The following is a 17,150-nucleotide window of genomic DNA, read 5'->3' as shown; positions in this document are numbered from 1 at the left end:
TGATGCAATAGACTAGGGACAAGCTTCATCACAAAGTAAAAACGCATTGACATTCAAATCTTTTATTGGTGTTATTAAAATGTTTATAACTGCATTATTTGATAGTTGACCTTGTTCATTGCATCTTTATTATATTCTATAAAAGATTATTGGTTTCTCACACTCCTTCCCGATGTTGTAGTTCTGGATGTCTGCTGTTTCAACAACGATGCCTATTCCCTCTGGAGCCTTCATGCCAGTGTTCATACTGGGTAAGAGCCTGAGATCAGACCTGGGAACATGAACGTGGTGTATCTGGCATGTTGGAGTTTCATATACTCATACATAACCTGAAGGCAGAAATGAATGTGATTCGTTGACTCAAGGGTGGGATTTTTAAAAACATAATGTTTGAAGCAGACATTTGACCAGGTTTAGTGCTTGTCCTTACCCTTAACCCTGAATGTAACCCTAACCCTTATCTTAACCATTTAGAAATTAAACTTAAATTGAGTGATTTCAGAGTTGGAATGTTAGTTCTGCCCTCTTCATTGTGTCAACATTAATTCCAGCCTCTAGAACAAGTTTGAGGAAATGAAACGTCCATCCCCATGTCGCATTAATTTACCATGATGTGCTGAACCTTCCCAGAAACACAACTGATTATCCCCTCTCCCTGCTGTTCCCAGGGGCAGCGTTTGGACGTCTGGTAGGGGAGATCATGGCGTCTCTGTTCCCAAACGGGATCTTGTTTGATGGGATCGTTTATCGCATCCTCCCTGGGGGCTACGCTGTCATTGGTGAGTCTCCTCCCTGTTAGCGGTTGGTTTCCAGTCATGTGCTCCTTCTTGGTCGCTTGATCTCTCCTTAGTGCCTACTTTCCAAGTCCAGTTAACCAGTCCCCCCCCCCCCACTGGCCCCCCACTCCGCAGGTGCGGCAGCCCTGACCGGGGCGGTGACCCACACGGTCTCCACGGCGGTGATCTGTTTCGAGCTGACGGGCCAGATCTCTCACATCCTGCCCATGATGGTGGCAGTGATCCTGGCCAACATGGTGGCCCAGGGCCTGCAGCCGTCCCTCTACGACTCCATCATCCAGGTCAAGAAGCTGCCCTACCTCCCTGAGCTCAGCTTGGGACACATCAGGTACCCCAACCACATCGTAGTGGCTCAGAGAACTGGTTGGACATTTTGGTACCACTTTGTGCACCCAGCCTCCGTTTTGATAAAATGCCCAGATTTATACCAAGATAAATGTAACCACTCCCAAACTATAGGCTCTGGATTCAATGTCTGATATCAGGCCATTCATTTGGCGCTGAAACACAATCTTCTTGTTTCTGGCTCCTTGTTAACTTTGCGGACTATTGTCTTTTCTGACACTTGTTACGTACTTGCTCATAACACTTCCAGTATCACATCTTACAGTCAACAGCAACTCACGGACATCAGTTGGATTGGGACCTGTGTTTGGGTTATGACTCAGAGCAGGACTGGCTATGGCCTGGAAGTGTAGAAGCAGAAGAGGGGAACGAGGAGGAGAACAGGGAGGGGAACGAGGAGGAGAACAGGGAGGGGAACGAGGAGGAGAACAGGGAGGGGAACGAGGAGGGGAACGAGGAGGGAAACGAGGAGGGGGATGCGGAGGGGGATGAGGAGGGAAATGATGAGGGAAATGAGGAGGGGGACGAGGAGTGGGCGAGGAGGGGAACAAGGAGGGGAACGAGGAGGAGAACAGGGAGGGGAACGAGGAGGGGAACGAGGAGGGGAACGAGGAGGGGGACGAGGAGGGAAATGAGGACGGGGATGTGGAGGGGGAAGAGGAGGGAAATGAGGAGGGGGACGAGGAGTGGGCGAGGAGGGGAACAAGGAGGGGAACGAGGAGGGGAAGGAGGAAGGAAATGAGAAGGGGGATGAGGATGGGGATGAAGAGGGAACGAGGAAGGGTACGTGTGTGGGTGTGGTCAGAGTGGTTATACTCAGCAAAAGGCTAAATTCTGTCTCCATAGAGATTTAAAATGTTCTTATATTCTGTACTTTACATAATCATGGCTATCCCCTCTGATCATTCACCAGTCATCACCATGTTATCTACCAGGCCAGCTGTGGGACATCCATAGGTAACTCATGTTCTGATTGTGCAAACTTAAAACATCCCCAGAATATCTCATGATCATCTATAGACCCAATTATGTCCTGCAGGACTCCTTATCAATCAGTGTCTCTGGAGTGTATAGCCTTCTTCAAGCTGATACCAAACTGGCTCTGCCTTGTCTGGTTACCCTCTTTGTGGAAACCTCCTGGTTTTGTGAGCAGTGTGATAAAAGGCAGAATGGCTTGTCAAGAAATGTAAAACCTGCTGGAAAACAAGGTCATAAGGGAGAAGAAATTCCTGGCAATTGTACAAAATGATACATATTAATACATTCACAGACACATAGACACATTTCCAATGCGGCACACAAAGCGATCAATCGTTGCTATACTCCCTTTCAGAAGGTCACGCCATCATTGTTTTTACAGGTGCTTCAGCTCACAAAATCAAATTTTTTTAGGGCGGTTTTCCTACAGTGACTACTAAAACATATAAAGTACTTCAAGCCCCTCTGTGCTGTTCACATCAACATGACCTGAAATGGCTTCCAGCCACCCACGGCATGTTCCAAGTGTGACAGAGGCAGGATAAAACACATGTCCCTCAGGGGGACCCTCAGAACCCTTTACAGATCACACTATCAGGCTGCCGTACCACCTGGGATGACCCCATCACCACTCACTAACAGTCTGAGTCACTATGAGGGGCAAGCTGCCCTCCAGAACATTTCCTCCACATGGTGCTTACAGATAAACCACACAGATCACCATGGACCTCAGCCACCTGAGCCATGGAGCTGTTGAGCAGGTTACCATCTGGCAAAGACAGGGATTCTGGGGAATTACAACCAGTACAGAGATTCTGAAAAAAATATGCTTCTACCCTCCAGGCCATCAGACTGTACAACTCTCTGCACTGCACTCTGATCTGCGTATTTAAGGCTCAAACCCACAAAACACACTCAAGCTCATTCACACTTACATAACATGCCCAGGGACACAATCACACAGATCCCGTCCTCACTGCTGTAACACACATCCTGTCGTCACTGCTGTAACACACATCCCGTCCACACTGCTGTAACACACATCCCGTCCTCACTGCTGTAACACACATCCCGTCCTCACTGCTGTAACACACATCCTGTCCTCACTGCTGTAACACAGATCCCGTCCTCACTGCTGTAACACAGATCCCGTCCTCACTGCTGTAACACACATCCCGTCCTCACTGCTGTAACACACATCTCGTCCTCACTGCTGTAACACACATCCCATCCTCACTGCTGTAACACACATCCCGTCCTCACTGCTGTAACACACATCTCGTCCTCACTGCTGTAACACACATCCCGTCCTCACTGCTGTAACACACATCCCGTCCACACTGCTGTAACACACATCCCGTCCTCACTGCTGTAACACACATCCCGTCCTCACTGCTGTAACACACATCCTGTCCTCACTGCTGTAACACACATCCCGTCCTCACTGCTGTAACACACATCCCGTCCACACTGCTGTAACACACATCCCGTCCTCACTGCTGTAACACACATCCCGTCCTCACTGCTGTAACACACATCCCGTCCACACTGCTGTAACACACATCCCGTCCTCACTGCTGTAACACACATCCTGTCGTCACTACTGCAAACACATTCGGTCTACACTGGTGTAAACACACCCCGTCCTCACTGCTGTCCTTCTGCTGTCTTAGTGTTCGGGGAAGGGTGGTCATCAAACAGATCAGAATGCCATAGGCTACTAATGAGGCTGTTCTATCAAACTTGTAATAACATCAGAGTTGGAAAAGGGTGTTGTTGTTAGCAATAACTTATTCTGCTCTCTTAGTAAATACAACATATTTGTGGAGGACATGATGGTGCGGAAGGTGATCTTCCTGTCTTCCCAGTCCACCTATCGGGAGCTGGGCTATCTGCTGGACTCCACCTCCCTCAAAACCATCCCTCTAGTCGACTCCAAAGGTGAGAAATATTGGAAAGTGTACAAAAGCACCGGCCTCAAATGACACAGAAGAATCCACTGGAATGTCTCTTTCCTTCTCCCTCTCCCTCTGTTGTTTCCTCAGAGTCCATGATCCTTTTGGGGTCTATCGAGCGGACGGAGCTGCAGGCTATCTCTGATTGGTGGCTGTCAGCTGAAAGACGTGTCTTTGAGAAGGGTCAGGGGTCATCGGATCAGGGCTGGGAGTCCTTCACCCTACTAGATGAAGAAGGAGGAGAGGTTACAGAATAGATAGATGCGTGCTGGATAGATGAAGGGGTGGATGGAAGGATAGTTTGGAGGGTTTATGGATCGACCACCCCATCATGCTTAATAAAGATGAATTCATCAGCACCTTTAAATATTTCTAACTCCATCAATACGTTACAAAGTAACCACATGTAAAGTATGTTATCTGGGCTGTTTATTCAAGTATTTTTTATTTGTTATCCAGACCTCTCCGGTTCAACAGGAACCAAACGGTCCTCTCCCATCCCCCAAGCCAGTGGGGCCCTCCCCCAATCACAGCACCTCAGGTGACATGACATCAAACTAGTTGTCGTTTCTGCCTCAATGTTGGTTTGTTGGTTTGCCATTAGTGCTTGACATGTAACCAATCAAGCTGACAGCAGAATCAATATCAGGCCAACAGTTCTATTTATTGATTTTGGGCTTTGTTTACCAGAATGCACTACTTTGGAAAAACAATGTGAGTGAGAATGTTCACCTAATTAACTCACTTCTAAACGTGAGCTCATTCCATATCCTGTCTTCAGACAAGCGTTCTCTGCAGTCTGTGAGAAGAACCTTTCAGCGTCTGTTTTCCTCCTCATCCACCTCCTCAACCAGTCAGACTGAGACTCAGGTATAATTCAGTTTCAACATAGAGATTGTCCCTAAACGCTGATAAAGGGTCAGAAGTATTAGATGTTTTTCATTCCCATAATAGCTATGATTTGGATTTGTTAGGTCACATTAACCCTGAACATTTGCTTGACGTCAACGTCAAATGTTCTGCTTACAACTGCATTCCACAGGATCAAAGGTCCCAGGTGGGGAAGGTAGGCAACAACGTGTTCACGGCGGTGTTCTGTGAACTTGTGGATATGGATAACTGGAGACGCCACCTTCCGAGGAATTTCCGATTTCCGATAGAGCCCTCCCGGAGTTTGGCAAGAGTGAAGACAATTGTGTCGATATGGTGTCAAGTTTCTGCGCATATTACTACATTTTCCCACGATTAGCGGCCACAGTCCTGTGTGTTACTTCACGAACATGCCGGTGTAAATTCAAACGCTACGGAAATGATCCTGCCAACCGAGATAAGTCTCTCTATCGTTTTATTCACTCTCTCGTGAAGTGAACAAGCCCTAAGGAGGGGCTGTGGACGGGAAGAAGAAGAGGAGCACACCTCCATCCACAGCTGCAGGGTCTCGGTAGAGCGGTTTAACAACGGCCAATCCTTCCGCTCATCCGTTATTGAGGACCTGGCTAAAGAGCTTCTGGTGTGGGGCTGAAAAGCTTCTGGTGTGGGGCTGAAGAGCTTCTGGTGTGGGGCTGAAGAGCTTCTGGTGTGGGGCTGAAGAGCTTCTGGTCTGGGGCTGAAGAGCTTCTGGTGTGGGGCTGAAGAGCTTCTGGTCTGGGGCTGAAGAGCTTCTGGTGTGGGGCTGAAGAGCTTCTGGTTTGGGGCTGAAGAGCTTCTGGTTCAGGGCTGTACACTGACCTTGTCAAATAGTCAGCCAACACCACCATTGACTAACTACACACGAAGCTGTAGGAAGACCCAGACAACCTGTGTGTTTGGGCTCATCTAAGAGGAGGTGTCAGTCCCTAAAGGCCAAGGCAGAGATACAATGGGAAAATAGGTTTTTCATCTGGCCAGACTGCTAGACAGCCAACTCTAACTGAATACCTGCGTGTCTGGTTGTCTGTTCGTTCTTCTGCCGCACTGCCTCGGACGGATATCTTCCCCCACCCCCCACCCCACGTGATCACACACACTCACACACACATACACATAGCTCACACACTCGCACACGTTCTGGCTGTCTCCTGCAGTCGTTCTAACCCCACCCACTCACACACACACACATACGCACTAATGTATACACCTCCCTCTTAGACACATAGTGTCATTGAGTAGATGTTTTATGGTTCTGCGTTGTTTGTGTTCAGTCAGTTATATTTTTTTCCCCCAGATATCATTATCTTATTTGATGTTACTTTTTCTGCAGGATTGTTAGGGACTAGAAACACAAGAATTTTGATACACCCTTTTGTTCTCTCTGTCCTGCACCCAAAATGCTTGACCTTGAGATTGGGAGCTAATATAGGAACAGTAGCAGCTTCTGTCCACTAGGGGGACACATGCTCACGCTAATATTGTCATATGGAATTATAACCACAGGACAACATTGACTGTGTTACTGTTTGTCCCCCTCCAGGAGACCCCTCCAATTCCACTCACTGACACCATGTCCCCAGAGGAGGTAACTTGTCTCACTGACCCTGAACAACATTTAACCCTTTACCCCTGATCCCTCAAATACCTTGGTATTTTAAATCAATGGATTCCATTGGAATGATACAAAATGAACCATAACTTTGACTGCCTCTTTAGTGTCAATCACACTCTCTGCCTTCTGATTGGTAAAATGCAGATCAAAGCCTGGGAAGAGGAAGAGCTGGATAAGCCAATCAGTATGGATGAGATACGGATTGATCCGTCCCCCTTTCAGCTGGTGGAAAGAACCTCCCTACACAAGGTAACAATGATACTGTAGCTAGAACACTGCTCATATGTGGGCACATTAGCCAGTCTAACCCCCCCATCCCTTGGTTTTCCTCAGACTCACACCCTGTTCTCCTTGCTCGGTCTCAGTCATGCCTATGTCACCAGTATTGGGAAACTGGTGGGTGTCGTGGCACTGAAGGAGGTGAGAGCTTGCATCACATTTGTTCTGCTTTTTTCTCTGCGTCTCTCTGTAGCCGCCTCTCTGTCTCTACCTTCCTATCTCTGTCCCTCTATCTCTGTCCCTCTAACTCCGCCTCTATATCTCTACCTCTATATCTGAGTCCCTCTATTTCTGCCTGTCTATCTCTGTCCCTCTAACTCCGCCTCTATATCTCTACCTCTATATCTGAGTCCCTCTATTTCTGCCTGTCTATCTCTGTCCCTCTAACTCCGCCTCTATATCTCTACCTCTATATCTGAGTCCCTCTATTTCTGCCTGTCTATCACTGTCTATATATCTCGGCCTCTCTATCTCTGTCCCTCTGTCTCTGTCTCTCTAAATCGCTGCCTCTCTCTCTGCCTATGTGCTGTCTGTGTGTCTTCCTTGCTGTAGTGTAAAAGCATCTGACACACAGCTTGTCCATTGGCTCGGCCTCTCTGTCATGGTTTCCAGATGATGATGATCACGTTGCCTTAGTGATTACATGTGGCTCCTTCAGCGGGCTGTTGCTCTCTTGATGTCTCCCACTGTTACAACATCAACTGCACTCATCCCTGATTCATCACCCTGTAATATGTTAACCATTTCTATTGTCTCTCTCCTCCTCTCCCATCTCTCTCCCACTGTCTGTCTACCCTCCTTTCGCACTGTTCCATCCCTCTCTCTACTTCTCCTCTGTATTTCTCTTCAATCTTTCTCCCTTCCTGTGTCCCTCCCTCTCTTTCATTGTCCTTACAGTTGCAGAAAGCAATTGAGGGCTCCACACGTAGTGGGGTGAGATTGCGCCCCCCTCTGGCCAGCTTCAGAGACGCCAACCGTAAATCAAAGAAGCACACGGTTCCCCCCGCCAGCCCTTCTTCACCCAACAGGGACAGGAAGCTGTTGGCCGAGGGGGGGAGGAGGGAGGGCGGAGGTCGCAGGAAGGAGAGTGAGGGGGTTAGGTGGGAGGATGGTGAAGGAACTGAGGAGGGCGAGGGAGAAAAGGGGGAGGGAGAGGTGTTGAGGTGGGAAGATGAGGTGGTAAGGACAGAGGGTGTGAAAGAAGAGGGGAAGAGAGAGGCAGACATAGATGAGGCTAGGGACGAGTCCATGGGGAACATAGGGGGAGCGGCCGGCTCCAGTGCAGGTACGGAGTGTGATACCTCCAGCCCCCGTAGCGTGGGGAGCAACAACAGCCGAGGAACAGACTGCTCCCCTCAGGAGCCTTCCTCCCCAACCCCCCCCTCTTCACCACCCTCCTCCTCCACACGTGTCTTCACTGTGTCATCCCTTCACACCGTGCCGGAGATTAACAGAGAGGGGGAGAGCCAAGATTCTGATGAGCCGATTTAGAGGGTGACTGAGGGAATTATTTGGATTCTGTTTCTTAGATGAAGACTTCCTCCTTTCTGTCCTAATTCCACTTACTTCATTCAGAGCTTATCAAGGAGCATCCTGGGTATTGGAGTTCTGTGCTGTCTCATCTGCTCAACCATCTCGGGTTGAGCTACAGCTTGCGGAGAGCAGGAGGAACAGGTGAACACAGTGCTTCTGGGACTTGTAGTTTTGGAAGGTCTGAAAATAATCATTTTCGTAAGATGGTCATTTTGTCCTTAATTTGCAGCTTATTTTGCATTTATTGAAGGATTCTTTTCTACTCTTAAGTCAGCCTAATTCTTTTTCACTATTTCAGTTTCTCAGGTCTCTCCCTGTGTCTTTAAAACGTCTTTCTACTATACTTATAACATAGAGCTCTGCTTATCATGGTGTTTCTATGAACCTGACCCAGAATTGTTGAAAGTATGATTGTATCTGCTGGGAGCTACAGTTAGGTCTGGAAATAATTGGACACTGACAGAAGTTTTGTTATTTTGGTTGTTTACCAAAATATATTAAAGTTACAGTTAAATGAAGAATAAGGGCTTAAAGTGCAGTCTCTCAACTTTAATTTGAGGGTATTCACATCCATTAGGAATTACAGCTCTGTAATGTGTAGCCCCCTCTTTTTCAAGGGACCAAAAGTAATTGGACAATTGACTGTTGCACAAAAAGGACTAGACATCCACAAAAGAAAAAAGCCTGCCCAGTTCTGGAACAGCATTCTTCGGACATATGAAACTAAGATCAACCTGTACCAGAATGATGGGAAGAAAAATTATGGAGAAGGCTTGGAACTTCTACGAAGCATACCACATCATCTGTAAAACACGGTGGAGGCAGTGAGATGGCATGGCCAGGCTTCCAATGGCACTGGGTCACTAGTGTTTATTGATGATGTGACAGAAGACAGAAGCAGCCAGATGTATTCTGAAGTGTATAGGGATATACTGTCTGCTCAGATTCAGGCAAATTCAGCGAAGTTGTTTGGACGGCGCTTCACTTTGCAGATGGACAATAACATACTGCGAAAGCAACCCAGGAGTTTTTTAACGCAATGAAGTGGAATATTCTGCATTGGCTGAGTCAATCACCTGATCTCAACCTGATCGAGCATGAATTTCACTTGCTGGAGACAAAACGTCAGGCACAAAGACCCACAAACCAACAACAACTGAAGAGAGCTACAGTAAAGGCCTGGCAAAGCATCACAAAGGAGGAAGCCCTGTGTTTGGTGATGTCCATGCGTTCCAGGCTTCAAGCAGTCATTACCTGCAAAGGATTCTCTACAAAATATAAAAAACTTTACATTTTATTTCTGATTGTGTTAATTTGTCCAATTACATTTGAGCCCCTGAAATAAGGGGACTGTGTATGAAAATGGTTGCAGTTCCTAAACGTTTCATACAATATTTTTTGTTCAACCCCTTAAATTAAAGCTGAAAGTCTGCACTTCAATTGCATCTCGGTTGTTGCATTTCCAATCCATTATGGTGGTGTACTGAGCCAAAATAATGAAAATTGTGTCAGTGTCCAAATATTCCCAGACCCAACTGTATATAGTACTTTTTGTCTGTCACTGACATCTTTAATAATAACTCAATGTCACTTAAATAATTTATTTTTCATCAGAACAATTGAATGTTTACTGATTAATGAATATACTAAATGTAAATTATGACTATAATGTCTGTATAAATAGTAAATATTTAAATGTATTTGTCTAAGATGTTATTTTTTTAAGCAACATTTCATTGGAAATAATTGCCATACTAAATCTGTGTCACTGAAGTGTAACAGAACGTGCAATAGAAATGGTACAGTGGGCTAAGTTACTGTCTCCTAGTACAGCTGTGTCACAGTGGGCTAAGTTACTGTCTCCTAGTACAGCTGTGTCACAGTGGGCTAAGTTACTGTCTCCTAGTACAGCTGTATCACAGTGGGCTACGTTACTGTCTCCCAGTACAGCTGTATCACTGTGGGCTAAATTACAGTTTCCCAGTACAGCTGTATCACTGTGGGCTAAATTACAGTTTCCCAGTACAGCTGTGTTACAGTGGTGTAAGTTACTGACTCAAGGTACAGCTGTGTCCCAGTGGCATGAGTTACTGTCTCCCAGTACAGCTGTAGTCATGATTAATTTTACTTAAGTGAGTGAACTCAGCTGACCTGGAACATCAGCCAATAACAAGAGTTGACTACAAAAATGTATAACATGTAGCACGATTGGACTGGTAACAGTATATCACAGATAGCATGCAAAAAATCTATACAAAGAAAGTCATAACATCATACAAAATTGATTACATGGTGAACAATTGGAGTGCACCACAGTGGAGTGGACTTTAAACAGAAATCTACCATGGTCGCATGCCAATAATCAGCACTGGCAGAATACCAGAATATGTTTAATTCCAGTATCCTAAAAGTCAATCTTTCAAAGGCAGCAGACTTCGAAATGTCCAGCAGAGAAGGTCAATTCTATACTCCAGACAGATGATTCAAATGTGGAGCTTTTTGGTCATTATGTCTGGCGAACCCAAAACACTGCACTGCACAGTAAGCTCATTACAATGGTCAAGCATTTTTGGTGGTAGTGTCATGGGTTGGGGGTTGCTTTGCTGCTGGAAGGCTTGCCATTGTTGAGAAAATGTTTATTGCTCTTTATCTGCCTATTTACACACAGATGTACAGTAATCAATGAAATACTTTATTACATCAACAATTCCCACAAAGTGCCTACGCAGTTACCCAGCCTAAAACCTAAAAGATCAAGCAGCAACCATGGCCACTCGCTAACAAGAACACCCTAATTGGTCAGAAGAAGCCTAGATAGAAAAACAAAGCCTACATCAGAACAGCAAATGTAACGCTTTGGAAAGGCCTAATCGAAGTCCAGAAAACCTCATGCTTTAAAACCCACAAATGTTACAGCTATTTAAAGTTAAAGCTATTCTGCAATGAAGACAGGGACAAGATTCTCCCACAGCAATGTGTGAAGTTGATCAACAACTACAGGAAGGGATGACGGCAGTAATTTCAGCTCAAGGTGTCACCACCAGTTATTGTGTAACATCCTTTCAGTGATGTTCGTCATCTTCATAAAGAAACACTGTTCAAAGATCCCCCCCACACACACATACACACACACATTGTAATTCTTAATGGTTTGTTTATTGGTTCTTTCTCCACAGTTTTTCGTTTGGGGGAGGGGGTGTTTTTAGGTTAAAAGGATGGGTGTTCTGTCATGCAGAGAAAAGAAAGGGAAAGAGAAAGACATAGGGGTTACAGCAGAACAGGGAGAACACATGGTAGAACCAAACTGCCAAAACCTTTTCCCAGCATGCATAGGAAAGGGCCTTAAAAGACTGGTATTGCCAGTTTACACGGATCATCTGAAATGAAAAGAGACTGAATCAAGCCAATTGTAAATGTAATTTACTTCAGGTTCAGTATGGCACAGTCGACAAATGGACCACATACTGTAAACGTCTGCTCCTCAAATCCGATTGGTCAATCGGTCGGTTTCTGTTTTTAGGCTGTGACTCTCCTAACAAGAGAGCAGTCAGCTACATAAACAGACAGACAGACGGCGACACATAAAGACAGTACAGAACAGGTACAGTGGGGGGGGTAGAAGGGCAAACAGACTGGTAGCGGATGTCTGCATCATCCTCATGCCTGCAGGTACGTTCTGACATATTGAAAGACGGCAGTAGAAACATACAAACTGGAAATCAAAAAGTCAGTCGATTATGTCGATTATCCACGACATAATCAATAACAATAACATCCAAGGCAATACATTTGGCTTCTTGTTATTCATTTATTCATTCAGTAAGTTCTTATTTGTCAAAAACTAAGTACAGTTTCTGTTAAAGTTATATCATTCTCTGGGCTCATGTTTGTGTTTTCACTCGTCAGATTAATTTCTAAGAGTCAGACTTCAGAAACTCCAAATGACAACCCACAAAACAATAATGCTTCAACTGAACATGTGTATCCTACCTACCATAAATAATAAACTTTATACAGGCTGTCAGGTTATTCCTCCCCCAAATAATCCTAAATAAATAAATGAATATGAGTGGTTGGGTAAAGACATCTGTTGGTTGCAGCTCTCATGCCAAGCCTGGGATATCCAGCTGGAGGCTGATGGGTAACACCAATCCAAAACACTACACAGTACAGCGACAGATCAACATTTTATATTAGTAGAAGAGCTAAGTTGTCTTGGTCAGGACACGTGGTCAGGAGAGACACCCAGCCCTAGTTATAACAACCCAACACCATCTCACTGTCCCTTCCAACTAGGAGAGGAACTGGGATGGTTTGAGTTTGTATCAGGTTATCAACTGTGACACAGTCTTCACCACTGCTTAGGACCATTCTAATGACATCACTGTGTGCCTCATGATGGGTTGGTTCAGGCCAGAGTTTGCAAACCCTTAACCCTTGTCCTGGAGGTCTGTAGTCAGTCTATGCAAGGATTTGCTCCAATCCAACTTTAACACAACTGATTGGCACTAATCATGTCTGCTGAAAATGGTCTGAATCAATTGTGTTAGTCCTATGCTGGAACCAACCTCCATCCTTATTAGCCCTCCATCTAATTCCACTCAAAGATATTATGCTATTGGTCTGTTTGCCCAGTCAGAGAGAGAACCCCAACACACACAAAATTGCTTTAGATAAACCACACATATTCTGTCTGATACTGGAGGGGGTGTCAACAATTTAGTAGAAAAATAAACATTGTCCCAACATTGCATAAATACTTGATCAATAAATAAATGTATTATAATAATAAATAAAGTTGACCTTTTTTTTTTCTCGTAAAAGTGTTTGTTTTCACACAATCATCAGACATAAAAGAGAAGGTTGTTCTCTGTTAAATAATAATAAGAAGAATCACTGTTGTTGTCTTCATCAGTGATACATGCACATACAGCCCAGAGCAGTATCTCCAAAACAAATTCCAATTCTGTCATGTCTCCCAAATTGAATAACATTACTCCATGGAGTTTCACACATTCCTCTTCAGGAAATACACACCCAAACATCCCAGTTCTCCATCACGGTGCAGTAGTCACCATGAGCAGGAAGACACTGGTTCTATTCGGTTCTTGTGTTCAGTTTTAGTACTTGTTTTTAGTGCTCTGCTCTGGTGTTCAGCTCTAGCATTACTTTAGTATATTCCCTGATTGACTTTAATGTTCTTCTTGGACCCAGTCAAATGAGATCATTTTACACCAAAATTCAAATATCCAATACAGAGGTTAAACTATTTACAATGTTGAGATTCCCCTATCCTTTACCTTAATGTGTGGTGATACAAAAAAAGAAAACCAACAAACCTTACTTGGGAGCTCAACAAGATTCCCAAAGGAAAGAGATGGGACTGACACTTATAGAAAAATAAAGAAACTGTTGCAGTTGTGACTGTGAGGGATGTGGTTCATATCCTCTCCCTAATATTTACATCTACATGACGGTACTGGCCACCAGCCATTTAAGAGATCTGGGTTTTTCTTACAATCATATACAGTGGAATAGAATCACTACACTATTCAAACCGCTCTCTCCTACTACCTTCTCCACAAAGATAAGCTTTGTGTTGTCCCCAAGAGCCGATATCAAAACAACAATCTGGGTCAAAACAGAATATCCTCTTCATTTAAACAATCTTCCTGTTGGTACTACATACTTTCAAAGCCCTCGCTCCTTTTCCAGACATCCTTAGTTTATACTTGGAAAAACAGCTCAGGACCCATCTCGTCTGATGATTATTTTTTGGTTCTTGGCAATGATAAAAGCTCTTTTTGATCAGTAATCAAAGACATTGATGTGTGACAAAAGTCCACAGGTGACGTCCACCTGTCGGAATGCATCAGTGCAAAGAGATTCACCACAGATTCTGTCTGTTCACCAGTTGCTCCATGATACAGACCGAAGAGGCAGTCAAGCAGAACACAACCAGTCCTGACTCCTCGGCGGTCCAGCCCATAGTGCTGTGGTTCAGTGCAATGTCTATACAGTGCAGTATAGGACAGGTACTTGATAGTACTCTGAAGAAAATGCATCCATGAAGACAGAGTAGGAAGCACACAATCTTAAATTAGAATCTTTTAACTGTGCAGTGTTACAAGTGGGACCCACAAGAGAGGCCTGAAGCAACATAGGAATGTTGTTGTCTTCCTAATTATATTAAGGGGGTTAAAGTTCACGGTACTAGTTAGGTTGCAAAGTCTCAATTAGGATGAAATTCCTTCATGATAATCAAATAAGTGTAATCTGTTGGGGGTGACATGCACCTAATCTACTGAAGTGGTTCTGTACTGGTGCAGTTAATTCTAAGTGTTGTGAATGTCACTGTGTGAATGGCAGAAGAGGACAGAGAGGTTGTTGTTCTTCAGGCTATGGGCTTGATAATGTTTTATTTAACGTGTTGAGTGTTAGCTGTAAACAGAGTAGTTCTCTTAGGGAGAGACAGTGTTTGATATTCTTTTATATATATATTATTTCACCATACACTTATACACATATTTTTGTGTCATCTGAATTTTTTGCTTTATTATAAAATTATTGTTGTCATAATCATTTTTTATTACTATAGATGTTATGATCGTTATCATATTTGAGAGCGACCGGATCAAGTCACACGTCTCATTACATAGCATGCATGTTTCAAGTTCCCTATTCCTCAAATGTCTCTCAGCTCTTCTTTTCCCTTCAGCCTCATCTCTCATATTGATCACTCAGTCTCTGGTAACTCTCTTTATTCCTCCATTCCTCCTTCTACTCCATTGGATGTAAGGCTTTCAAAAGAATAAGTTATATTAAGTTGGACCAGCTGTTGACACCATGGGATTATTCCCAAAGCATCCTCATTCACTCAACAAGAGAATCAAGGGTCCATGTCACATCAAAACTGTGTTGGATACCTGAAAAGGAACAGATGAATGGATAAATATTTGACTACTTGAATCAGTCATTCCCAACACCAAGTGTCAGTAGGTCAGGCCTCTGATTGACAATCAGTTGGTTGCCATGGAAGCCAAGGCAACAGCAGGCCCGTGCCTCTCTTCCTTCTCGTCCTGCGTTTGGACACCTCCACAGCTGACATCTGAAGACTTTCGCTCCGTAAAATGTTGCGCTGGTGGTTGTCCTGGACTGCTGCGACCAGGGCTGCTGCGACCAGGACTGCTGCGACCAGGACTGCTGCGACCAGGACTGCTGCGCCCGGGACTACGTTGCCCCGGACTACTGCCGCCTGAGGCGATGGCTTCATCTCGCTGTGTTGGCTGGGTTAGCGTGACAGTCTCTGGCTCCATACACAGTGTCACCTCCTCATCCTGTTCAGGGGACAGAGTAGGGCACTTAGACAAGAAGGGGCCCACTAACTGTCCATTCAGATACACGGCTCAAAAAATTAAGGGAACGCTTAAATCACATATCGGGTCTCGATGAACTAAATTTATTTAAGATCAAAATCTTTACTGTTCATTGTGTAATTCGTTGAGAACGATATGACGAAACAACGGTCAAAGGAAACCAAAATCACCAACCGATTGAGGACTGGATTCAAACTCAAAATAACAGACTGTTCCAACTTGCATGAATTTCATGAGTGTGTAAGGTCCCCACGTGCCTGTATGCACTCCTGACAACGTCTGGGCATGCTCCTGATGAGATGGTGGATGGTGTCCTGGGGGATCTCCTTCCAGATCTGGATCAGGGTCTCCTGGAGAGTCGGTGGCACTACTTGTGAGGGCCAGTTAATGGCATCAATGGCTTTATCATCCAGGAACTGCCTACACACCCCTGCACCAGGAGGAACCCAGCGCCCACTGCACCAGCATAAGTTCTGACAATGGGTCTGAGGATTTCATCCCGGTACCTAACAGCAGTCAGGGTACTGTTGGCTAGCATGTAGAGGTCTGTGCGACCCTCCAAGGATATGCCTCCCCAGATCATCACTGACCCACCAACAAACCGATCATGCTGGATGATGTTGCAGGTAGCATAACATTCACCACATCTGTCACATGTCCACAGTGGGTTCCTGCCCTCATCTGTGATGAGAACAGGGCGCCAGTGACGGACCTGCCAATTCTGGTGTTTTCTGGCAAATGCCAATCGAGCTGCACAGTGCTGGGTTGTGAGCACAGGTCCCACTAGTCGACGCCCAGGCCCTCATGCCACCCTCATAGAGTCTGTTTCTGACAGTTTGGTCAGATATATGTACATCAGTAGCCCGCTGGAGGTCATTCTGTAGGGCTCTGGCAGTGCTCCTCCTGTTCCTCCTCGTATAAAGGAGCAGATACCGGTCCTGCTGCTGGGTTGATGCCCTTCTACAGCCCTGACACTGTATTGGAAGACACAGCAAACATTCTTGCAATTGCATATATGGATGTGCCATCCTGGAGGTGCTGGACTACCTGTGCAACCTGAATGGGCTGCAGGTACCGCGTCATGCTACCAGTAGGGACAGGGACATTAGCGAAATGCAAAACTAGATAAGAATCAGTCAGTAAAGATAAGGTGAGAGAAATTGTCGATGGCCACCACCTGCAAAACCATTCCCTTTTTGGGGATTGTCTTACTGTTGCCTCTACAGCGCACCTGTTGTCACATTCATTTGCACCAAAACAGGTGAAATTGATTTACAATCGCGTAAGCTTCCTAAGCGGACAGATTGACATCACTGAAGGTTTATTGATTTGGTGTTATACTGTGGAGATTACGTGTTCCCTTAAT

The 17,150-nt window shown here is 45.1% G+C and overlaps 2 protein-coding genes across 7 annotated transcripts in view; one reads left to right on the top strand and one right to left on the bottom strand.

Annotated features, from left to right (window-relative positions):
* The window catches only part of clcn1b (chloride channel, voltage-sensitive 1b), a 34,007-nt gene extending 25,102 nt beyond the window's left edge, over nucleotides 1-8,905 (top strand). For all 3 annotated transcript variants that reach the window (XM_010884958.5, XM_010884956.5, XM_034288638.1), the window contains exons 13-23: nucleotides 182-251; nucleotides 669-779; nucleotides 912-1,125; nucleotides 3,928-4,061; nucleotides 4,166-4,320; nucleotides 4,535-4,616; nucleotides 4,857-4,945; nucleotides 6,525-6,569; nucleotides 6,741-6,845; nucleotides 6,930-7,016; nucleotides 7,773-8,905. In XM_010884958.5, coding sequence (XP_010883260.1) covers nucleotides 182-251; nucleotides 669-779; nucleotides 912-1,125; nucleotides 3,928-4,061; nucleotides 4,166-4,320; nucleotides 4,535-4,616; nucleotides 4,857-4,945; nucleotides 6,525-6,569; nucleotides 6,741-6,845; nucleotides 6,930-7,016; nucleotides 7,773-8,366 — 1,686 coding nt within the window. In that variant the 3' untranslated portion in view covers nucleotides 8,367-8,905. The remainder of the gene's footprint in view (nucleotides 1-181; nucleotides 252-668; nucleotides 780-911; nucleotides 1,126-3,927; nucleotides 4,062-4,165; nucleotides 4,321-4,534; nucleotides 4,617-4,856; nucleotides 4,946-6,524; nucleotides 6,570-6,740; nucleotides 6,846-6,929; nucleotides 7,017-7,772) is intronic.
* Nucleotides 8,906-11,545: 2,640 nt separating this feature from the next.
* fam131bb (family with sequence similarity 131 member Bb) overlaps nucleotides 11,546-17,150 on the bottom strand; it is a 35,402-nt gene continuing 29,797 nt past the window's right edge. For all 4 annotated transcript variants that reach the window (XM_010884960.5, XM_010884961.4, XM_013139332.4 and 1 more), the window contains one exon: nucleotides 11,546-15,745. In XM_010884960.5, the coding sequence (XP_010883262.2) occupies nucleotides 15,428-15,745 (318 nt within the window). In that variant the 3' untranslated portion in view covers nucleotides 11,546-15,427. The remainder of the gene's footprint in view (nucleotides 15,746-17,150) is intronic.

The sequence above is a fragment of the Esox lucius genome, chromosome 20 (assembly GCF_011004845.1).
Source record: "Esox lucius isolate fEsoLuc1 chromosome 20, fEsoLuc1.pri, whole genome shotgun sequence".
Lineage (NCBI taxonomy): Eukaryota > Metazoa > Chordata > Actinopteri > Esociformes > Esocidae > Esox > Esox lucius.
The sequence above is the reverse complement of the archived record's forward strand: the minus strand, read 5'-3'. Positions and strand labels throughout refer to the sequence as shown.